General features: G+C 46.6%; 1 protein-coding gene across 3 annotated transcripts in view; it reads left to right on the forward strand.

The window, feature by feature from the left end:
• The window catches only part of LOC130356318 (tubby-related protein 1-like), a 218,649-nt gene that overhangs the window by 144,041 nt on the left and 50,108 nt on the right, over positions 1–24,500 (forward strand). The window contains exons 4-7 of one of the 3 annotated variants that reach the window (XM_056557640.1): positions 2,337–2,423; positions 5,623–5,733; positions 19,756–19,881; positions 22,930–23,018. In XM_056557640.1, coding sequence (XP_056413615.1) covers positions 2,337–2,423; positions 5,623–5,733; positions 19,756–19,881; positions 22,930–23,018 — 413 coding nt within the window. The remainder of the gene's footprint in view (positions 1–2,336; positions 2,424–5,622; positions 5,734–19,755; positions 19,882–22,929; positions 23,019–24,500) is intronic. The other 2 variants (XM_056557641.1, XM_056557642.1) reach the window with 2 other exon arrangements.

The following is a 24,500-nucleotide window of genomic DNA, read 5'->3' on the forward strand; positions in this document are numbered from 1 at the left end:
TCATATAGTAAGAAATGAATGTTTTGTTCCCTAAGTGTTTGCTCTTACTTTTTATCAAACTTTCTATTCTCTTTGTTTTGCTTTTTATAAAAAAGGGAAATATTAGAGGAGAGGTGTGGCATTACATGAGAGCAGGCCCGTCGGAAGAGGAAAGGGAAACCAAGCAATTGCTTGGGGCCCCGAGCTGGCCCGGGGCCCCCGAAGCAGAGCCTGTGTTTGCCGGTCCTCCTTCCCTATCCCGTTCAGCAGGCAGCTCGCCCTGTCGGCCTGCCGGGCCAGCAGTGCTAGAGCTTGTCTGGAGCGGGAGGCAGAGACTGAAGTCGCTGCCTCCGGCTTCTTTTGTGCCCCGCCCCGGCTCACCTCTGGTCCAGACTTCATATGTTCGTGCGCCACATGACGGCACGCTGAGTCCCAGGGCATCCTAACGCCGGCCGTAGAGCGTGATGTGACGTGTCACGTGACTGTGCGCGTCGTGTGGCGTCAGTTACATTTCAGTGACTCTGACTGGGGTGAGTACCCCTAACTACTTGCCTACTGGGTCTGGGGGGAGGGGTTTAGTCTGGGGTACAACCTGCCTATTGGGGGGAAGGGGATTAATCTGGGCTATTACCTTCCTACTGGGGGAGGAGGGGGTTAATCTGGGGGTACTACCTGCCTACTGGGGGGAGGGAGTTAATCTGGGCCCCCCAGTAGTCAGGTAGTACCCCCAGATTAACCCCTCCCCTCCAGTAGGAAGGTAACACCCCCAGATGAACCCCCTCTGGGGTACAGGGGGTACTACCTGCATACTGGGGGGGGGGTTAATCTGGGGGTACTGGCGGCCTACTGGGGGGAGGGGGTTAATCTGGGGTACTACCTGCCTACTGGGGGGGACAATCTGGGGCCCCCCAGTAGGTAGGTAGTACCCCCAGATTAACCCCCTCCCCACCAGTAGGAAGGTAGTACCCCAAGATTAACCTCCACCCCCGCCCTGTAAGAAGGTAGTACCCCCAGATTAACACCCTCCCCCCCAGTAGGAAGGTAGCACCCCCAGATTAACCCCCTCCTGGGGTACAGGGGGTACTACCTGCCTACTGGGGGGGGGTTAATCTGGGGGTACTACCTGCCTACTGGGGGAGGGGGTAATCTGGGGCCCCCCAGTACATAGGTAGTAACCCCCAGATTAACCCCCTCCCAACCAGTAGGAAGGTAGTACCCCCAGATTAACCCCCACTCCCCCACCCTGTAGGAAGGTAGTACCCCCAGATTAACCCCCTCTTCCCCCCAGTAGGAAGGTAGCACCCCCAGATGAACCCCCACCTGGGGTGCGGGGGGTACTACCTGCCTACTGGGGGGGAGGGGGTTAATGTGGGCGTGCTACATGCCTACGGGGGTTAATCTGGGGGTACTACCTGCCTGCTGGGGGGAGGGGGTTAATCTAGGGGTACTACCTGCCTACTGTGGGGAGGGGGTTAATCTGGGGGTACTACATTGTATCGAATATACATTAAACATTTGCAAAAAACACCACTGTACCACACAATTTGCATGGTACAGTGGTGTTTTTCGCAAATGTTCATTTATTGAAAATGTTCAAATTTCATGCACATTAAATGCAACAGCAGTATTTGCACAGTGCAAATACTGCTATTGCATTTAATGTGCATGGAAATTGCAATGTTAATCTCCTTTTTTATTTATATAAATTGTGGGTAAACTTAAACTGTATGGCTATGCTGTGGTTCCTGTATTTTTTGTGTTTGGGGGGGGGGACCTCCATGTCTATTTTGCTTGGGGCCCCCAAATTCCTTCAAACGGCCCTGCATGAGAGAGGTTGCGTGGCCACATGGTGTGCGGCCATGGGGGCGCCAACAAAAAGCTTCCCACAGGGTGCCTAAAAGCTGGCCCTGGGTCTTATGATGGTGGTCTTCACTCTGGGGAGATTGGGGGTGGGTGCAGAATATGTGCAGCCCACTCACACATATATTTCTGATGTAATGGCAAAATTAAAAAAATGTGGACACCCCTGAAATAGAGCATATGGACAGGGCTTAATGAGGAAAGGTTATTTAATCATATAATATCACATAGACAGAAGAATGCACTATTCTAGACATCAAAGTTACCCTTGACAATAACTCTCAAATCATAAGTGAGCAATCATATACAATGATGGCAGCACTTTGTTTCAATTCAGTAACTACAACTAGTATCAAGTAACACCAGTCACCTACAGTATTTAATTAAAAAATTTGATTATTTTGGTATTTTAGGGTTATTGGTGAATTCAGAAAAAAAATTACGTTATTACATTCATTTTATATTTGTAGTCATTTACTCCTTTAAATTCTGTTTAGGAGCAGAAAAAGTTTCAGAGAATGGAAAGACCACAAAGAAGCCAAAGAAGAAGTCAGATTCTGATACTACAGAGAAAAAACAAAAAGGTTGGCTATAATCTACCTACCTATCTATCTAGAAAAAACAGATGTAAAAGCACTCTTTTATGCTGGAAAGACAGCATAAAATTCTTAGGAGGCAGGTGCAGGCAATTGTAAAGGGCAAGGTGCACAAAGTCCCCGTAGTATCCATAAATCCAAAAAACCAATGCAGTCCAGGATAGTGAAAAATGTGTTAAAAATGTATTCCATCAAACAAGGTTTCAACCCTCTCAAGAGTCTTTTTCAATCTTGATGTGTTGGTCTGGCTGGCAAGCCATGCCCCTCTTACAAGGCAATTCACCCCCCAAGCTTCACAAAGCCAAACCCCTTCTATTTTCAGACTACAATCTCTTCATTAAAGCTCAGCCCCACCATATCCAGGTCAGGATATGAGGACTGGATATGAGGACAGTATATGAGGTAAGGATATGAGGATGGGATACGAGGTCGGAATATGAGGACAAGTTGTTAGGACAGCATATGAGGAAGAGCGTCATTGTTTATTTTCCTCTCCCACATGGTTTAGGTAGGAAGATCGGACAATGCTGGTTATTCTGTTAGTAATATAAAATATAATAAAATGTTAAATCGATTTTGTGACCGGAACTAAAACTGTAAAAATACGGAGCAAAAATAGGCTCAATCAAATTAATGAGATCCGGGCTGGGTCCGGCTGGGTTACAGGAACGCCCGGTTTACAACCCCCACCGCCGATCCGCTGACTAAATCATCAAAACATAGTGTGAACCCACCCTAGCAAATAAACAGGTGCAGTGAACAGGGTCGACAAACACTATAATTGACTCTTGTTTACAAAAGATGCCAGGACCCAGGTAGCATAGATAGGGAGTGCCGGGTTGGGGAGGCCGGGTGCAGAGCAGTTGCAGTAACTGCCGTGTGACTACCTAGTCTTTTATAAACTATGATTTCTCTGAAATGCCCAAACGTGTTTCCCAAGTGTTTTGGGACCCCGCTCCCTGTACCTGTTTCATTGGCAGCATAAAACAAGAGTCAGGTTCACTTTAAAGGGGTAGTATGCCCCTAGACATCTTATCCCTATCCAAAGGATAGGGTATAAGATGTCTTATCGTGGGGGGGTCACTGCAGGGACCCCCAGCGATCTTCGGCATGCAGAGGCAGCTCTACCATCAGGCAAGTTAGGCGGCCGCCTAAGGCCTCGCATTTGCAAGGGCCTCGCGTGAGGAAGTAAAATAAGTGCCAATGCATAAAATGTATGCATTGCCACTCGGTTTTGTGCAGCTTCACAGCTCTTACAGTGCAGGCTGATTGCGATGACATCATCTCATTGCACGTGGCCTGCACTAAAATTCACGTGTGGCCTGCACTGAAACAGACTTAGGTCCAGGAGGAGGATGGGCAGCGGCAGCTCAGGAGCTAAGACTGAGCGCTGCTGCAACAGAGAGCATTGACACTGGATAGCAGGTGAGAGGGCAATAACTGCGGGGGAACAGAAATAAAGAAAGTGGGAGACATGGGGAAATATTAAAGGAAGCATGGTCACTATTAAGGGGGATAGGAGGAGTCTGTAAGGGGGGACAAGAGGACAAGTATTTAAGGCCAGACTCTATGTTAGGGGGTACTACAGGAGAGGAAGGGGACTCAATATAAGGGGGTACAGGAGGAGAAGAGGAGTCCATATAAGTGGGTACAGGGGGAGAGAAAGGGAAAGGAAAAGAAGTTTCTTTAGGAGAGAACAGGAGGAGTGGAGGGATCTATAAGGGGGGGGCAGGGGGTGTCTTTAATGGGGGGCAGAGGAGAAGGAAAGCATTTATATTGTGGGACCAAAGAGTCTATGTGAGGGTGTAGTAAGGGTACCTATAAGCAGAGGATGAAGAGGAGGGGTCCATACAGAGGGTGGACGAGGAGTCTCTGGGAAGTGGGTGGCTTTCTCGTGAAGAGCTGCAGGACAGAGAAAGGTTCCTCAGGGGCGGGTCAGGAGAAGCACCCCTGTCTGTCACTATGAGGTCCCTTCAGCTCCTGTTCCTGCTGCTCCCATTCTGCATCTCACAGCACCCCGACACACAGTGGTGAGTACTCCTATTACACTCCCTGGCACAAGGGTTACATCTCAGTTATTTGTCATCAGTATAAAAGAAATACATATATAGGGGGAGATTTATCAAAATTGCTGAGTTGCCCATAGCAACCAATCAGATTGCTTCTTTCATTTTTGAAATGGCCTCTGAAAAATAAAAGAAGCAATCTGATTGGTTGCTATGGGCAGCGCAGCAACTTTTCCTCTGGACAGGTTTTGATAAATATCCCCCATAGATTTTATTGATTCTGACATTTTGCTGTGAAGGCGCAAAAGTCCACTAGTGAGGTTTTTTTTGTTATTGAGTGCAAACATGGTTTGAAAGGAATGCAGAATTGTAAATCTGGAGTGTCTGTAGTGACCTTCTCTGTGACTTGGCACCAGTGATACCTTATCTCGGGTGCTGCCAACCCACACTACGTTGTGACATTTGGTCAGTGAGGGCCTCGTGTTCAAGTTTCGCCTAAGGCCTCACAAAGTCTAGAGCCACCTCTGTCGGTGCAGCACCCCAATCATCAGGGGCACGGAGCAGTCATCTGGTGCACGGAGCCGTCACGCCCCCTTCATTCATATGTAATAGCTGCCCTCCCATAGACACGAATGGGTGGGGGTGTGGCATTATGTCATGAACATGGAAGCTCCAAGCTTCCGTGTTCAGAATGCTGCAGCGCCGGCCCAGAAATCAAAGGGAGGCCCAGCTGTGGGACCCCCTCCGATCAGACATCTTATCCCTTATCCTTTGGGTACCTTTAGGGTACGGTCACACGTACGCAGATTTCATGCGCAGGATTTGATGCACAGGATTTTCTGCTGCAGATTTCAGTGTAAACTAAATGAATGAGCACAGCTTCTAATCGGCAATTACAAATGCTGCGCATCAAATCTGAATAGACCCTCAAGAACGTGCAGAAAGGCTATAGGAGTTCTTTAGGTAACTTATCAGTGTCTGAACTTCAGCTCTAGTGACAGCAGCCACAATGTATGTAATACATGTTATAAAAAATGTAATTCATATAGTAATCAGTGCATATGACCATAAAGGTTACTATTGAGAGCCACTAGTTAGGGACCAATACGAGAGTGATTAATAGAAAATTGATGCTGCACAATATCACTTGTTACGTGTATTCAAGCCAGTTTGTATTGTAGGAGTTAAAAGTGACCTTCCAACAAAAAGTAATGGAGCCAAAGCCAAGCAGAAAAACACTGGAGCCATGTTTCTAACAAATGGTGAAAAAAAAGAAAACAGCAAAAAGAAAGGTGAATTGTTATTTTTGTGTGTAGAAATATTGTTTAAAAAATCCTGTACTATGTACATTTTAACAGATATGTTATATAGTGTAGAATAATTAAAAGCATAAATGGGGAAGATTTATAAAAACCTGTGCTGAGAAAAAGTTGACCAGTTGCCCATAGCAACCGATCAGATCGTGTCTTTTTCATTTTTAACAAGGCCTCTGAAAAATAAAAGAAGCAATCTGATTGGTTGCTATGGGCAACTGGCCAACTTTTCCTCTGCATAGGTTTTCATAAATCTCGATTGTCTTAACCCCTTGACGACCCGACCCAGGATTTACTGATACGTCCTGAGTCCTCTCCCTTTCTATAACGCGGGGCCACGGCGTGGACCTGCATCATAGCGGGTCGGGCCCGGCACCTAGCAACGGCTGGGACCCGTGGCTAATAGCGCGCTGCACTGATAGTGGTGCTGCGCTCTATTAACCCTTTAGATGCGGCGTTCAAAGTTGATCACGGCATCTAAAGTGAAAGCTAATCAGTGCCGGTTAGCTCAGTGGGCGGTTCGGGACCTTCCTCCTGCGTGTCTGATCGCCGAATGACTGCTCTGTACCTGAGATCCAGGCATGAGCAGTCAAGCGGCAGAATCATTGATCAATGTTATCCTATGGGATAACAATGATAAATGTAAAAGATCTGTTTGTGCAGTGTTATAGCCCCCTATAAGTGAAAAAAAGAAGTTAATGAAGATCATTTAACCCTTTCCCTAATAAAAGTAAGAATCACCCCCCTTTTCCCATAAAAAAAAACTATGTAAATAAAAGTAAACATATGTGGTATCGCTGCATAAAGAAATGTCCGAATTATAAAAATATATCATTAGTTAAACCGCACGGTCAATGGCGTAAGCGCAAAAAAATTCCAAAGTCCAAAATAGCTTATTTTTGGTCACTTTATATATCATGAAAAAAATTTATAAAAAGCGATCAAATACAATACAATCACACCCTAGGGATGCGGGTGTGGAGGCAATTAGAGAGTTCCTCCAGAGCACTGACAAATCTCCCTCATTTAGCAACTTCATCAGTGATGCCCTCACCCTGATACTCAGCCATAATGACTTCCGCTCGGGAGATGATTGGTATAGGCAGGAGACCGGTACTGCGATGGGCACACAGGTCTCCTGCACTTACGCCAATCTCTTCCTAACAGTCTTCGAGAGAAGATACATTTTCTCGGAGTCAAACCCATACGCCAGGCACATCAAGCTCCTACTTAGATACGTAGATAATGTCCTGGTGGTGTGGGACGGCTCCAGGGAAGTGTTCCTACAGTTTGTGCAACACCTTAATACCCATAACACTGTCAACATGCTATTTACCTCGGTTTTTGGAATGAATGAATTTGACATCTAAGAAGTCTAGCTCATAGTGGAGAGGGGCCATTTACATACTGTTGGCTACCGTAAGGATATAGCCAAGAATGCCCTTCTCCACTATGATACATCCCACCCATGTTAAGAAGGGTATCCCATATTCGCAATTTCTGCAACTTAAGCGCATCAATAGTACCACAGAAAGTTACATGCAGCAAGCTGACCTCAAAAAGAGACTACAGAATAGAGAGTATCCTCAGAAAGTCATAGAGGAGGGCTTCAAGAAAGCTGAGGCCCGTGACAGACAAGAGTTACTTACCCCTAAGAAAAGAATCCAGAGCAAAGCTAGCAGGTTCGTATTCTCCTTGGATAATTCCAATATGAATAATAGAGTGTCTGAGGCAATTAGGAAGGCATGGTACATACTACAAGCAGACCCTGAATTGGGAGCCAGGACTAAAGAAGGACCACTGATTACATTCAGAAAAACTCCTACCCTCAGAGAGAAATTGAACCAACCCACTAGTCAGGATAGAGAACAAGGTCAGGATAACTGGCTCAGCAGAGCGGGTCCCACGGGTAATCATGCCTGTGGCAGCTGCTCTTTCTGTAGTTACAGTATGAATAGCAAGACCATTCGAATTGAAGGTTTCACCCACACTGTTAGGCAACTAATTACATGTGGGACGACTTTTGTAGTATACGTGCTGTTTTGTCCATGTGGCCGATTTTATGTGGGCAAAACCATCCGGCAACTAACGATCCGCATACGTGAACACCTGTATTCACTTAACACTGAAAAAGGTGGCCCCAGATGGATTGCCAACATGAAAGACGCCCATGGACTTAACTGTAGAGGAGTGAAATTTGTCGGTCAAGAGAGGGTTAATGTTCCTGTAGGCGGCGGAGACAGACATAATCTGTTACTCTAGAGGGAAGCCCGATGGATTTTAAAATTGGGCGCCCTCGGGCCACTCGGTTTGAATGACCGCCATGATCTCAGCCCATTTTTGTAATGTTTTTGTAATAATTTACATTGTTTTTAACTCACATTAGTGTTGTTTTAGTTGCTGTGGCAACTCACCTGTTAATGTATTTAAGCACGGACAGGTAGCAAGGTGTCCAGCGTTGGCTGAGGAAGTGCGTCACTTTGCACAAAAACATTTCCAGACACGCCCCCAGCCGACCGCTGGAGCACCTGACCTGATCGCACCTCCATTGAAGATGCAATAAAGAATATCCAGTTTTTATGGTGAGTGCCTTTGACTTCTTCTTTGCTTCGATTGTTCTGCTTGACTATATCTACTAGAGCACCCCATACTGGAGACTAGTGCACCGGTGTATACCTTTGGGACTGATCTTTCCGCGATACGGACACCACGCTGATAGGCAGTGCCGACTCAATCTCTTATTGATGGATTTACATTGATGTTCCACGACACCTTGCTTAAACTGGAATGTGAGGTGGTGGGGCTTATGGTAACCACCATCTGCACCGCAGCGGCTTGCACCACTGGGGGACAAACTGTAGGTGCCTGATGGGCTGGCCAAACTTCCTCAAGAGTAGGCCGAGGCACTTTAGTTGGTGCCCGTTGGGACAGCCAAACCTCCTCAATGCCAGGAGTAGGCCGAGGCACTTTAGCAGCTGATGTTGGAACTCAATGATAGAACTGACAGCTTGTACCGCGGAGGCAGGGAGTGAAGTGGGAGGTGAAATAGGAGTAGGTGTAGCAGTGGCCCCAAGAGGCTCCTGACTTGGAATAGAGGTAGTAGTGGTATCCGCTGACTCAGTCTCTACTCAGTCTCTGAATAAGGGTAATGAGATACCAGGGTTCTATACAACATGCATTTTTAATTGGGCCTTGTCCCACTTGGCATATACGCCGTCTATGAATCTGTCCATCAAAACTTTGTTCCCTCTATCAGGGGTGGAGGGGGGGTGTAGGTATCCCATCTAATTTCTGGACAGTGTCAAATTCATTTTGGAGTACTACAGTATATGTCCTCAGGCTCTCACTTGGCTTCTGTCACCGTTCGTAGAATTGCAGGCATACCTCAGATGGTGCTCGTGTTTCAAACACCTGGCGGAGTCCTTTGAAGATCTGGTCGACTGTTGCCTTGTTCTCTGCAGGCCAGGTACGGACTTAATCTAGCGCTGGTCCCTGGAGCTGTCCCATCAGCACCTGTTGGCTAGAAGGAAAATTGAGAATTCTGAGAGGTTCTGGAACTTCTCTTCAAAGTCCCGCAGGGGGAAGAGGTCTCCGCTGTAGGTGGAGAGCATGGGGTTCCCTTGAAGACCGGTGTAGGGGCAGCTGCTAAAGGGACTGGAACAGCTGGAACATCTGGGATGCTGGCAGCAGTTGGAGATGCGGTGTTGGTCGCTGGAGCAGATGATGCACTCGCCTCTGGTGGTGGGGTCGCACTGGAGCCCTGTAACCCGCTGGTACTTGGGTCAGACACACTGTTGCTTTAAGGAAAAGATGGTATATGGACTCTTAAGAAACTTGCAGAGGTGCTGCAGCAGCTTAGATGGCACTCCTTCTCTGTTTTGTGGGTTCTGGTGGCAGATCTGAGCACCTGGGGCTTTGTGCAGCACAGGGCCGATGATTGCTGACACTCACTTGATGTTTCTTGCAGCAGGACAGTCCTGGTGAGAAGGGCGGCAGCCGCGGCATTTTAAAGATGTTGGCACCCAGCAGACTACCTGTAGTGTCCGGCTCATAAAATAAAATCTTCCCCTGTGCAACACAGGGCGGCACTTTGTTTCCTCCTTGCTGCTTGGGAGAAGGCGTTGCTCCCCAAGGTGGGCGATAGGCGGAGTTTGGATCTTCATGCGCGTGGGAGATCGCGGGCAACGGTTAACTCCTACAGGGCTGGGACTTTCTTCATTTGTAAACAAACCTTTAAGGGGTGAGCCCCTGGCGGGGAAATCCTTACTAGAAACCCCCCCCCCCATAAAATAGTAATGTTTATTAAATCTTGTTTAAAATCTTATACCCTCCACAAACAAATCTGTCAATGTGGTTGGTCTAGGAGAAGGATAGCCTCTCCTATCTGGGTGGAATGTACAGTCTATTCTATTCACACTTGTATTGTGCGCTCTGCACTGCACACAGCAGGTGACAGCACTAACTCCCCACTATTGTGTGCCACTATGCCACTGGATTAAAACATGAACTGCTAGCCTACCCGACGTTTTGATGACAAATCAGCTTTGTCAAGGGTTATGAGGCTACTGTCTCTCTGGACGCCACGCTCTGACTTATATAACTTCTTGTTGGCCTCATAAGATTCACCAATCCAGAGGCTATGCTTCTCTTAGACCTACCACATTACATAGTAACATCTGTTGCATCTGTTGCACGCTCGAGCACTTTGTGAGGTACAGTTCAGACTGGGGGGGCTTTAGGCAGACACCCGAATCCTGTTTGTGATGCCAAAAGTTGTGGTGACATGGGGGTGCAAGAAATTACTTTGTGATGCCAGGGCACCGTTAGCCTATATATGGTCTGAGGTGGATACAGGTTCTCTTGAGCCAGAAACACACCGACATCGGGTTGCGGATAACTGCCTTTTACTGAACAGGGTGCAGATGGTATTACACGCAGGCAGTATGGAGCAGAGTGGAAGGAATGCAGGGTAACCCATTAGGAGCCCTGTTGCCTTGCTGGGACTTATGGTGCTTTTCACCCACTTAATTAATAATACTGACTTGAGATAAGAGACTGATGATTCTCCAGGCCGGTGTAGTGCCATATTTTGTGTTTTGCCATGGAATATGTTACATGACTCAGCACTTTCCAGTGCTGGACTAAGACAGCTCCATTGGCTTACATGCGCACACCCGCCACCTACCATTGGTTCCTAGGGGTGTGTGTGTGTGTGTGCGCACATGACCACAAATATGCTGTCTCAAACACATGAGACACTGCAAAAGATCCCCCTGTGGGAGTAAGCACTGATGAAGCAGTGAAATAATAATAAAACTTTTATTTCTCCATTTTTTTAAAACGTATTGACGAAAAAAATTGGAAAAATGTATAAATTCACACAAAGTAATCAAAATATGGTGAATCACAAAAGATGTGCACAAAAAAATGTCTTTAAGATAAAGTTCAGCCGCCAACTGCTGTAAGTAGTAGCACCCTGATTATGATTTAACCATATCCCGCTGGGCACACCTATAGCGTGTGCAGGAGAAGGATACCTTAGGTGTAGATTCCACTTTAGCAGTCATATATTATTCCGCACCAAGGTACATAGATATATCCATAAAAAGGACACAGTCACTTGCAACTGCTGAGAATAGTACAATGCCGACCTGCAAGGTGTCTTGTGCTCGTGTTCACACAGTCCGGTACCGCAGTGTATCACAGCTCACACCTAGGTAATTTTTTAGCAGCGGAAGGTCATATTCAAAGTAACAGTCTATCTCAGGCAGTGATAGGATGTATAAAAAAGGAAAATTGAACCTGGTATCCCGAGCTTGCTTCGTACGGATGTGTCCTCTGGCTCATTACGAGCAGTGTTTCCTCCGGGTGGATTGCAGTCCTCACGGTGGTTCAGAGGTCCGTATTGAATCCTGCCGGTGTGCTCAGCGTATTAAGGTGCTTTGTTTTTAGACATCAATTCTGTAGTCATACAGTCCATGCAGTTGGTTGTAGATAATGTAAATTCTGTTGCGGATTCAACACGTTTCTTGCTGTTAGTCTCATTGAGGAATTGAGGAATTGTTATTTATACAGCATTTAGATTCTTTAGAAGAAAATATTTAAGCTCTCTGTCGTGAGATGCCGCATACAGCTCTGATGGCGGCCGTATGTTAAACTACATTCGCGGTCAAAGTTTTAAACACACCCCGGATCCTCCTCCAACAGCACGACACTCTCATTCTAACTACACCTGTGTAATTTCTTCAGGTAAGCTACGGATCTGGCTGTGGGGAGGTGCTTTACAACGATACTCAACTAATAATCTGTGCTCCTAGACACCTATTCTAATGGTGCGATTTTGCATGTAAGGGAAGCATAACCAGTAAAGAATAGTACTCCTTTTCCTATTACAGTCTGACATCTTGCTGCACAAAATATAATTGGGGCATGGAACATCTTTGGGGCATGGAACATCTTAGCTATGAGGAGCGATTAAAGGAGTTACAATTGTTTAGTGTTGAGAAGAGACGTTTAAGGGGGGATATGATAAACGTATATAAGTATATTAATGGCCCATACAAAAAATATGGAGAAAAACTGTTCCAGGTTAAACCCCCCCAAAGGACGAGGGGGCACTCCCTCCGTCTGGAGAAGAAAAAGTTTAGTCTCAAGGGGCGACACGCCTTCTTTACCGTGAGGACTGTGAATTTATGGAACGGTCTACCTCAGGAACTGGTCACAGCAGGAACAATTAACAGCTTTAAAACAGGATTAGATACATTCATAGAACAAAATAACATTAATGCTTATGAAGAAATATAAAATCCCTCCCCCAATATCGCGCCACACCCCTACCCCTTAATTCCCTGGTTGAACTTGATGGACATATGTCTTTTTTCGACCGTACTAACTATGTAACTATGTAACACGAGCACAAGACACCTTGCAGGTCGGCATTGTACTATTCTCAGCAGTTGCAAGTGACTGTGTCCTTTTTATGGATATATCTATGTACTTTGATGTGGAATAATATATGACTGCTAAAGTGGAATCTACACCTAAGGTATCCCTCTCCTGCCCACGCTATAGGTGTGCCCAGCGGGATATGGTTAAATCATAATCAGGGTGCTACTACTTACAGCAGTTGGCGGCTGAACTTTTATCGTGTCTTAAAGACATTTCTTATGCACATCTTTTGTGATTCACCATATTTTGATTGCTTTGTGTGAATTTATACATTTTTCCAATTTTTTCGTCAATACGTTTTTTAAAAATGGATAAATAAAAGTGACGTTTTATTATTATCTCACTGCTTCATCAGTGCTTACTAAAATTTAGAGTGAGAATATCTTCTTTACAACTGTGTTATACACGGATCAGTCCTATATATCCCCCTGTGGGAGCACAGTCCCCATAGCTGGGAATGAATGTAATATCAGCCACAGTCCTGAGATCCCCCCGTGGGAGCACGGTCCCCATGGCAGGGAATCAATTACATTACAGCTGCAGCGCGAATAACCTTGCAGCCGCAGCACTTTGGCTATCACAGCAAGAGACATCCTCTTGCTGTGGTAGCCAAACTCACACTGAAGGGAACAGTGTTTTAGACAGCATATTTGTGGTCACGTGACACGCGACCCCCCCCCAGGAGCCAATGGTAGGTGCTGGTGTATGTGTGTCAGCCAATGGAGCTGTCTTAGTCCAGCACTGGAAAGGGCTGAGTCATGTAACACATTCCATGGCAAAACATAATATATGGCACTGCACTGGCTAGGGTTCTCATAAGGTCCAATTTCTTTCTCTGCAGGGCTTGACTTTCCATTGTACGGGGGATCACTTGCAGAATAGCTGGATAGATTTTTGAAGAACGCTGAAAAGACCCGAGTACAGCACTTTGACATCATGGGTGGTTCCATAGAAATGAATGTAGCGCATGTCCAGTACTTCTCACTGAAAGAGCCGGGGTCCTGTTGGAGAGAGCGCAGGGGGTCCCATCGGTCAGACCCCCTGCGGTCAGCTACTTTTCCCCTATCTTGTGGATAGGGTATAAGTAACTTTTTCCTGGAGTTCTCCTTTTATCATTTTTAGAAAGGGTTTGGTGAATGTGATGGTTGTTACGCCGAGCGCTCCGGGTCCCCGCTCCTCCCCGGAGCGCTCGCTTCACTCCCTCCGCTGCAGCGCTCCGGTCACGTCCTCTGACCCGGGGCGCTGCGATCCTGCTGCCAGCCGGGATGCGATTCGCGATGCGGGTAGCGCCCGCTCGCGATGCGCACCCCGGCTCCCCTACCTGACCCGCTCCCCGTCTGTTCTCTCCCGGCGCGCGCGGCCCCGCTCCCTAGGGCGCGCGCGCGCCGGGTCTCTGCGATTTAAAGGGCCACTGCGCCGCTGATTGGCGCAGTGGTTCCAATTAGTGTTTACACCTGTGCACTTCCCTATATCACCTCACTTCCCCTTCACTCCCTCGCCGGATCTTGTTGCCTTAGTGCCAGTGAAAGCGTTCCTTGTGTGTTCCTTGCCTGTGTTTCCAGACCTTCTGCCGTTGCCCCTGACTACGATCCTTGCTGCCTGCCCCGACCTTCTGCTACGTCCGACCTTGCTTCTGCCTACTCCCTTGTACCGCGCCTATCTTCAGCAGCCAGAGAGGTGAGCCGTTGCTAGTGGATACGACCTGGTCACTACCGCCGCAGCAAGACCATCCCGCTTTGCGGCGGGCTCTGGTGAAAACCAGTAGTGGCTTAGAACCGGTCCACTAGCACGGTCCACGCCATCCCTCTCTGGCACAGAGGGTCCACTACCTGCCAGCCGGCATCGTGACAGTAGATCCGGCCATGGATCCCGCTGAAGTTCCTCTGCCAGTTGTCGCTGACCTCACCACGGTGGTCGCCCAGCAGTCACAACAGATAGCGCAACAAGGCCAACAGCTGTCTCAACTGACCGTTATGCTACAACAGTTGCTACCACAGCTTCAGCAGTCATCTCCTCCGCCAGCTCCTGCACCTCCTCCGCAGCGAGTGGCCGCTCCTGGGATACGTTTATCCTTGCCGGATAAATTTGATGGGGACTCTAAGTTTTGCCGTGGCTTTCTTTCCCAATGTTCCCTGCATCTGGAGATGATGTCGGACCTGTTTCCCACTGAAAGGTCTAAGGTGGCTTTCGTAGTCAGTCTTCTGTCCGGAAAAGCCCTGTCATGGGCCACACCGCTCTGGGACCGCAATGACCCCGTCACTGCCTCTGTACACTCCTTCTTCTCGGAAATCCGAAGTGTCTTTGAGGAACCTGCCCGAGCCTCTTCTGCTGAGACTGCCCTGTTGAACCTGGTCCAGGGTAATTCTTCCGTTGGCGAGTATGCCGTACAATTCCGTACACTTGCTTCAGAACTGTCCTGGAATAATGAGGCCCTCTGCGCGACCTTCAAAAAAGGCCTATCCAGCAACATTAAAGATGTTCTGGCCGCACGAGAAATTCCTGCTAATCTACATGAACTTATTCACCTAGCCACTCGCATTGACATGCGTTTTTCTGAAAGGCGTCAGGAACTCCGCCAAGATATGGACTCTGTTCGCACGAGGCGTTTCGTCTCCTCGGCTCCTCTCTCCTCTGGTCCCCTGCAATCTGTTCCTGTGCCTCCCGCCGTGGAGGCTATGCAGGTCGACCGGTCTCGCCTGACACCTCAAGAGAGGACACGACGCCGTATGGAGAACCTCTGCCTGTACTGTGCTAGTACCGAACACTTCCTGAGGGATTGTCCTATCCGTCCTCCCCGCCTGGAAAGACGTACGCTGACTCCGCACAAAGGTGAGACAGTCCTTGATGTCTACTCTGCTTCTCCACGTCTTACTGTGCCTGTGCGGATGTCTGCCTCTGCCTTCTCCTTCTCTACAGTGGCCTTCTTGGACTCTGGATCTGCAGGAAATTTTATTTTGGCCTCTCTCGTCAACAGGTTCAACATCCCAGTGACCAGTCTCGCCAGACCCCTCTACATCAATTGTGTAAATAATGAAAGATTGGACTGTACCATACGTTTCCGCACGGAGCCCCTTCTTATGAGCATCGGATCTCATCATGAGAGGATTGAACTTTTGGTCCTCCCCAATTGCACCTCGGAGATTCTCCTTGGACTTCCCTGGCTTCAACTTCATTCCCCAACCCTGGATTGGTCCACTGGGGAGATCAAGAGTTGGGGGTCCTCTTGTTCCAAGAACTGTCTAAAACCGGTTCCCAGTAACCCTTGCCGTAACTCTGTGGTTCCTCCAGTAACCGGTCTCCCTAAGGCCTATATGGACTTCGCGGATGTTTTCTGCAAAAAGCAAGCTGAGACTCTACCTCCTCACAGGCCTTATGATTGCCCTATCGACCTCCTCCCGGGTACTACTCCACCCCGGGGCAGAATTTATCCTCTCTCTGCCCCAGAGACTCTTGCCATGTCCGAATACGTCCAGGAGAATCTAAAAAGGGGCTTTATCCGTAAATCCTCCTCTCCTGCCGGAGCCGGATTTTTCTTTGTGTCCAAAAAAGATGGCTCCCTACGTCCTTGCATTGACTACCGCGGTCTTAATAAAATCACGGTTAAGAACCGCTACCCCTTACCCCTCATCTCTGAACTCTTTGATCGCCTCCAAGGTGCCCACATCTTCACTAAATTGGACTTAAGAGGCGCCTATAACCTCATCCGCATCAGAGAGGGGGACGAGTGGAAAACGGCATTTAACACCAGAGATGGACACTTTGAGTATCTGGTCATGCCCTTTGGACTGTGCAATGCCCCTGCCGTCTTCCAAGACTTTGTCAATGAAATTTTTCGTGATCTGTTATACTCCTGTGTTGTGGTATATCTGGACGATATCCTAATTTTTTCTGCCAATCTAGAAGAACACCGCCAGCATGTCCGTATGGTTCTTCAGAGACTTCGTGACAACCAACTCTATGCCAAAATTGAGAAATGTCTGTTTGAATGCCAATCTCTTCCTTTTCTAGGATATTTGGTCTCTGGCCAGGGACTACAGATGGATCCAGACAAACTCTCTGCCGTCTTAAATTGGCCACGCCCCTCCGGACTCCGTGCTATCCAACGCTTTTTGGGGTTCGCCAATTATTACAGGCAATTTATTCCACATTTTTCTACCATTGTGGCTCCTATCGTGGCTTTAACCAAAAAAAATGCTGATCCCAAGTCCTGGCCTCCTCAAGCAGAAGACTCCTTTAAACGACTCAAGTCTGCCTTTTCTTCGGCTCCCGTGCTCTCCAGACCTGACCCTTCCAAACCCTTCCTATTGGAGGTTGATGCCTCCTCAGTAGGAGCTGGAGCTGTTCTTCTACAAAAAAATTCTTCCGGGCATGCTGTCACTTGTGGTTTTTTCTCTAGGACCTTCTCTCCAGCGGAGAGGAACTACTCCATCGGGGATCGAGAGCTTCTAGCCATTAAATTAGCACTTGAGGAATGGAGGCATCTGCTGGAGGGATCAAGATTTCCTGTTATTATCTACACCGACCACAAGAACCTCTCCTACCTCCAGTCGGCCCAACGGCTGAATCCTCGCCAGGCCCGGTGGTCTCTGTTCTTTGCCCGATTTAATTTTGAGATTCACTTTCGTCCTGCCGATAAGAACATTAGGGCCGATGCTCTCTCTCGTTCCTCGGATGCCTCAGAAGTTGATCTCCCTCCGCAACACATCATTCCACCTGACTGCCTGATCTCCACTTCTCCTGCCTCCATCAGGCAGACTCCTCCAGGAAAGACCTTTGTTTCTCCACGCCAACGCCTCGGAATCCTCAAATGGGGTCACTCCTCCCATCTCGCAGGTCATGCGGGCATCAAGAAATCTGTGCAACTCATCTCCCGCTTCTATTGGTGGCCGACTCTGGAGACGGATGTTGGGGACTTTGTGCGAGCCTGCACTATCTGTGCCCGGGATAAGACTCCTCGCCAGAAGCCCGCTGGTTTTCTTCATCCTCTGCCTGTCCCCGAACAGCCTTGGTCTCTGATTGGTATGGATTTTATTACTGATTTACCCCCTTCCCGTGGCAACACCGTTATTTGGGTGGTCGTTGATCGATTCTCCAAAATGGCACATTTCATCCCTCTTCCTGGTCTTCCTTCTGCGCCTCAGTTGGCTAAACAATTTTTTGTACACATTTTTCGTCTTCACGGGTTGCCTACGCAGATTGTCTCGGATAGAGGGGTCCAATTCGTGTCTAAATTCTGGAGAGCTCTCTGTAAACAACTCAAGATTAAATTAAATTTTTCCTCTGCATATCATCCCCAGTCCAATGGACAAGTAGAAAGAATTAACCAGATCCTGGGTGATTATTTGCGACATTTTGTTTCCTCCCGCCAGGATGACTGGGCAGATCTCCTTCCATGGGCCGAATTCTCGTATAACTTCAGGGTCTCTGAATCTTCCTCCAAATCCCCGTTTTTCGTGGTGTACGGCCGTCACCCTCTTCCCCCCCTCCCTACCCCCTTGCCCTCTGGTCTGCCCGCTGTGGATGAAATTTCTCGTGACCTTTCCATTATATGGAGAGAGACCCAAAATTCTCTCTTACAGGCTTCTTCACGCATGAAGAGGTTCGCGGATAAGAAGAGAAGAGCTCCCCCCGTTTTTTCCCCTGGAGACAAGGTATGGCTCTCCGCTAAATATGTCCGCTTCCGTGTCCCTAGCTACAAGTTGGGACCACGCTATCTTGGTCCTTTCAAAGTTTTGTGTCAAATTAATCCTGTCTCTTATAAACTTCTTCTTCCTCCTTCTCTTCGTATCCCTAATGCCTTTCACGTCTCTCTTCTCAAACCACTCATCCTCAACCGTTTTTCTCCCAAATCTGTTCCTCCCACTCCTGTTTCCGGCTCCTCGGACGTCTTCTCGGTCAAGGAAATTTTGGCTGCCAAAAAGGTCAGAGGGAAAAATTTTTTTTTGGTAGACTGGGAGGGTTGTGGTCCTGAAGAGAGATCCTGGGAACCTGAGGACAACATTCTTGACAAAAGTCTGCTCCTCAGGTTCTCAGGCTCCAAGAAGAGGGGGAGACCCAAGGGGGGGGGTACTGTTACGCCGAGCGCTCCGGGTCCCCGCTCCTCCCCGGAGCGCTCGCTTCACTCCCTCCGCTGCAGCGCTCCGGTCACGTCCTCTGACCCGGGGCGCTGCGATCCTGCTGCCAGCCGGGATGCGATTCGCGATGCGGGTAGCGCCCGCTCGCGATGCGCACCCCGGCTCCCCTACCTGACCCGCTCCCCGTCTGTTCTCTCCCGGCGCGCGCGGCCCCGCTCCCTAGGGCGCGCGCGCGCCGGGTCTCTGCGATTTAAAGGGCCACTGCGCCGCTGATTGGCGCAGTGGTTCCAATTAGTGTTTACACCTGTGCACTTCCCTATATCACCTCACTTCCCCTTCACTCCCTCGCCGGATCTTGTTGCCTTAGTGCCAGTGAAAGCGTTCCTTGTGTGTTCCTTGCCTGTGTTTCCAGACCTTCTGCCGTTGCCCCTGACTACGATCCTTGCTGCCTGCCCCGACCTTCTGCTACGTCCGACCTTGCTTCTGCCTACTCCCTTGTACCGCGCCTATCTTCAGCAGCCAGAGAGGTGAGCCGTTGCTAGTGGATACGACCTGGTCACTACCGCCGCAGCAAGACCATCCCGCTTTGCGGCGGGCTCTGGTGAAAACCAGTAGTGGCTTAGAACCGGTCCACTAGCACGGTCCACGCCATCCCTCTCTGGCACAGAGGGTCCACTACCTGCCAGCCGGCATCGTGACAATGGTGACATATGCTTTACTTTCCAGCAGTTTGTAGTTGCAAATGCCTACAAGACCATGTCCAGTAAAACAGCTAACTCTGCCACTGATTTCTGAGATTTTTTGCTTAATTTTGCTTTATTTAGCTTAGCTTTATTTTAAATAATTTAGAGCAATACCAAAAACAACTCTACATATCCTTTAAATGATATCAAACTGCATGAGCATAAAAGCATGACAAATATTTTAGCTGTTTTTTGTCTGAGTTTCTGATTACTGTTTTATTTTTTATCTTATCAAGCAACAGAAAGTACAGACAAAGAATCGGACTCCAGTTCAAAGCCTATAAAATCAACAAAGAAAAAGGCAGCTAATATGTTTCAGTCTAAAAGCGAAACACCTAAGGATGTAAAAGAGAAGAAAAAAGGTATTAAGTAAAATGGGCGCTGTGCAACAAAATTTTTTTAATATGTCATAAAAAACATAGATAGTGTTTAGACCCCAAAGAGCCAGGTGAAGTGTTTACTTATACATTCTCTCCCTCCCCTGTCTCTACCACCCTGCCACATGGCTGAAACAGCTGCAAAATGCAAGTTTATGCTACCGTCTTTGTCACATAGACATATAGCAGGGTTCAAGCAATTGGTCAGGGTAGGGGGAAAAGTTCAGTGGTGGCTGCGGGGTTAGTTGAGGGGAAGAAAGTTGTCCTTGGTGTCCTGTGCATTTACACTAAAATTCTAACTGCTGCATATTCTAAATGTCTTGTTGTCTTTATATGTGCTGTTAAGTGAAACATTATCAATACTTGTATATGTACAACTTTATAGTGTCCACAAAGTTAGAATTAACCCTTTCCCGCAAATGGACGTATATGTATGATGCACGCTCGGCAGTTCCTACTGCTAATGTCCGAGATCGCCGATCAGGCTGATGTCCAGCATTAACCCTTTAGACGCCACAATCAAAGTTGATTGTGGCGTCTAAAAGTGGTTAATTCCTAGCTCAGTGAGCTGATCGGGAATGCTGCGGCGAAACCGCGGCATCCCAATTAGCTGAGAGAATGGGGGGGGGGGGGGAAGGTGTTTGATCTGTGCTCCAGCCTTGCGTTCAGCTTTGCAAGGCTGAAGCTATGGAGAAGCATTGATCAGTGTATGCAATCTAAAGATTGCATGTTATAGTCCCCTATAGGGACTTAAAGTGTAAAAAAAAAAAAAAATATGCAGTAACCCCCTTCCCTAATAAGTTTAAATAAATAAGTAAAACCTAAACGTGTAGTATTGCCATGTACGTAAATGTCCGAACAATTAAAATATAATGTTAATTAAACCGCTTGGTCAAAGGCGCAAGCGTAAAAAAAAAATTCCAAAGTCCAGAAATGCGTATTTTTGGTCACTTCATATACTAGAAAAAAAATTATAAAAACGCAATCAAAAGGTGCCATCAAAATAAAAATTATCCAGATAAAAACTTCACATCATGACGCAAAAAATTTGCCCTCATACATCCATATATATGGAAAAAAAATTTGCATAAATTGGGTATCCCTGGAACCGTATGGACCTACAAAATAAAGATAAGGTTTCCTTTGTACTGAAAAATGCACTGTGTAGAAATGGAAGCACAACCCCCCCCCCCCCCCCCCCCCCCCCCCCAATTTAGAAAATGGCGTTTTTTTTTTTTTTTTCAGTCTTGTCCCACCAATATAATTTTTTCTGGTTTCACCGTACATTTTGTGGTGAAATGATTAATGGTATTACAATGTAAAATTGGTGGCATAAAAAATAAGCCCTCATATGGGTCTGTAGGTGGAATAATGAAAGTGTTTAGTTTTTTCCTCCTCACCTTCTAAAAATCATAAGTGCAAAAATGAAAAATGGCCCAAGAGGGAAGAGGTTAAAGGGGTATTGCAACATGAGGTAAAACATGCTGCAGAAGCATATAGCATTGCTTGCCTCTCTGCCCTAGCTCTAGAACCAAGGGAAAAACATTTGTTTTGTTGCTTTGAATTTTGTCTTCCCATGTCAGTTAAGCTCTGTATTTCCTGGTTGAGCAGTTGCTTAGACAGCCAAAGGGTCCCTAACTGCCTTTATGCCTTTTGATGACAGCTCTGCTGCTTCAGACTGCTTTGACAGGCTAGAGCAGCAGAGCACAGATACCACTGATCAATGGTCCTATGGGGACTAAAAAAAAGATGTGAAAAAAAAAAGTGCGATCAGAATAGGGTGAACCAGTAAAATATAATGTTGCTTAAACCGCATGGTCAATGGCGTACATTTAAAGTAAATAGCAAAGTCCAGAATTGCATATTTTGGTCACATATACCAAAAAAGGAATAAAAAGCAATTAAAAAGTCCTATAAAAATAAAAATAGTACCAATAAAAACTACAGATCACGGCGCTAAAAAATTAGCCCTGTATACAGTAAAATAAATTGTCAGAAGACAATTTTAAGCATACTTATTTTCGAGTATATGCTGACCCGAATATAAGCCGAGGCCCCTAATTTCACCCCAAAAATCTAGGAAAACGTATTGACTCGAGTATAAGCCTAGGGTGGGAAATACATCATCCCCCCCGTCATCATCCATCTTTCCCCCTCTCCGTCATCATCCCCTCCCCTGTCATCATCCAGACCCCCCCTGTCCATATCACCCCCTGTCCATATCCCCCGTCATCATGCAGACCCCCTTTTGTTGTCTTCTCACCTCTACAGTTGTTGCTCTAGTAGCTGCAGGGACTATCTGGGGAGGGTGTATCGGGCCGTCCTTCTTCACTGCAGGGACTGTCCACATTCCGGGGGGGGGGGGAGGGTGAGCCGGTCTGGGCCGTCCATCTCCATCGGGAGGCCCTCTTCTCCGCTCCGGGCCATCCCCGGACTAGTGACGCCGCCGCGCAGGGACATCCGTGCGCAGCAGACATCCGTTTGCAGGGATGCCCCTGACATCACATGTCTGCTGCGCTTAGACGTCACTGCGTGGTGGCTTCAATGCAGCGTCCTGACCGACTCCCCACCGGAATGCGGACGGTCCCTGCAGTGAAGATGGACGGCCCGGACCCAACCACCGGTATATATATATTTTTTTGGTTCACTCGTGTATAAGCCGAGGGGGGGGCGTTTTCAGCACAAAAAATCATACTGAAAAACTCGGCTTATACTCGAGTATACACAGTTTATTTTTTTTACTAGTAAAATAGAACAAAACCTACATAAATTGAGTATCATTGTAATGATACAAAATAAAGATAACTTGATAATTTTACTGTAAAGTGCAGTGTGTAGAAACTAAACTCCCTAAAAGTTGCATAATGGCTTTATTTTTTCAATTTCGCCCCTATAGATAGAAAATTGAAAGAGTTATGGATTTTAAAATGTGAAGAGGAAAAAACAAAAATGAAAAAAAATGAAAAATCACTGCTTCATTAAGGGGTTAATAAGCCCAGTCAGTTATTTTGTAATATGAAAATTATTCTTCAGCAGGGTCTTCAAAATCTGATGATAAAGAAGTTGAGGAAACCATTAAGAACACAAACAAGAGGGGAAAGAAAGGAAAGAAATCCAAAAAGGTATTAAAAGAAAATGTTGGTGCATGTATGGTTCTATTATCTTACAGAAACAAACTGACCTCCATACATGTTTTAAAGGGGTACTCCGGTGGAAACCTTTTTATTTTTTATTTTTTTATTTTTATGAACTGATGCCAGAAAGTTAAACAGATTTGTAAATTACTTCTATTAAAAAATCTTTAGCCTTCCTGTACTTTTTAGCAGCTTTATGTTACAGAGGAAAATCTTTTCTTTTTGAATTTCTTTTTTGTCTTGTCCACAGTGCTCTCTGCTGACACCTCTGTCCGTGTCAGGAACTGTCCAGAGCAGCATAGGTTTGCAATGGGGATTTTCTCCTGCTCTGGACAGTTCCTGATACGGGCATCAGGTGTCAGAAGAGCACTGTGGACAAGACAAAAAAGAAATTCAAAAAGAAAATAATTTCTTCTGTAGCTTACAGCTGCTAAAAAGTACTGGAAGGGTAAAGATTTTTTTAGTAGAAGTCATTTACAAATCTGTTTAACTTTCTGGCACCAGTTCATTTAAAAAAAAAAAAAAAAAAAAAAAAAAAAAAAGGTTTTCCACCTGAGTACCCCTTTAAGTACTGGGCACATATGATTAAATTGTTGACCGATAAAGAATATTGCCCATGGTGTAGCAGATCACACTGATTTTTTACATTTTTGTGAAATGCTCGATGTGAAGTAGGCCTAAGAAATGAACGGCTTATGCTACTCAATATACTGTTAAAAACATACAGTATGTGCATATTACCCGGATTTAGTTGACACCGAAAGTATGCTAACGTTTGCACAGCTAGGCTGACAGTTTTGTAAGGAGGCCTTTCTATGGCTGCAACTTCTTCCTACATTTATATCATTATGGATTCAAGATTAAAAAAATACAAATAAATACAGTCCATAGAGAAAGGTGTCAGCACCTTTTTGGAACACTAGCCACACTCCTTTACTATGAAAAGTCTGTAGTGCGCTTATGCATGGATGTCACTTACTCTTTGTGGTGCTCACATCCCTGAAAGGAAGCCAATGGACCATAAAGAGAGTGAGAAGAAACGGGAGGAACTCATAGGCGATCCCTCAGAAGTACAAGAGGGACATGACTAATCAAATTTACCTGAGCTGGTATGGCATCCCACGTGGAATGTATTTTCACCCGAAATAAAGCAATTTTCACTAGATGGGTTGCCTGTGCACTGAGTGTCTCCCATATCTTCTCTCTCTTTACGGTCTAAGTAGAAAATAAATTGAGATATATTTTAGATTTTTAGCATGAACCTCATCCTTAATCTGAGAGGTCCAGGGAAAAAAAGTATAAGATGCAATTTTTTAATGAATACTGACTTAAATGGGTACCCCTCCCCTGGACGTCTTATGCCCTATGGTATAAAATGTCCCAGGGGCAGAGTACCCTATTAATGCACCAGTTTCCTGTTGATGGAACAGAAAGTTAATGGATCTTGTCACCTCTTCCTGTAGGTTTTAG

Source organism: Hyla sarda, chromosome 2 (genome assembly GCF_029499605.1).
Source record: "Hyla sarda isolate aHylSar1 chromosome 2, aHylSar1.hap1, whole genome shotgun sequence".
NCBI classification, from domain to species: domain Eukaryota; kingdom Metazoa; phylum Chordata; class Amphibia; order Anura; family Hylidae; genus Hyla; species Hyla sarda.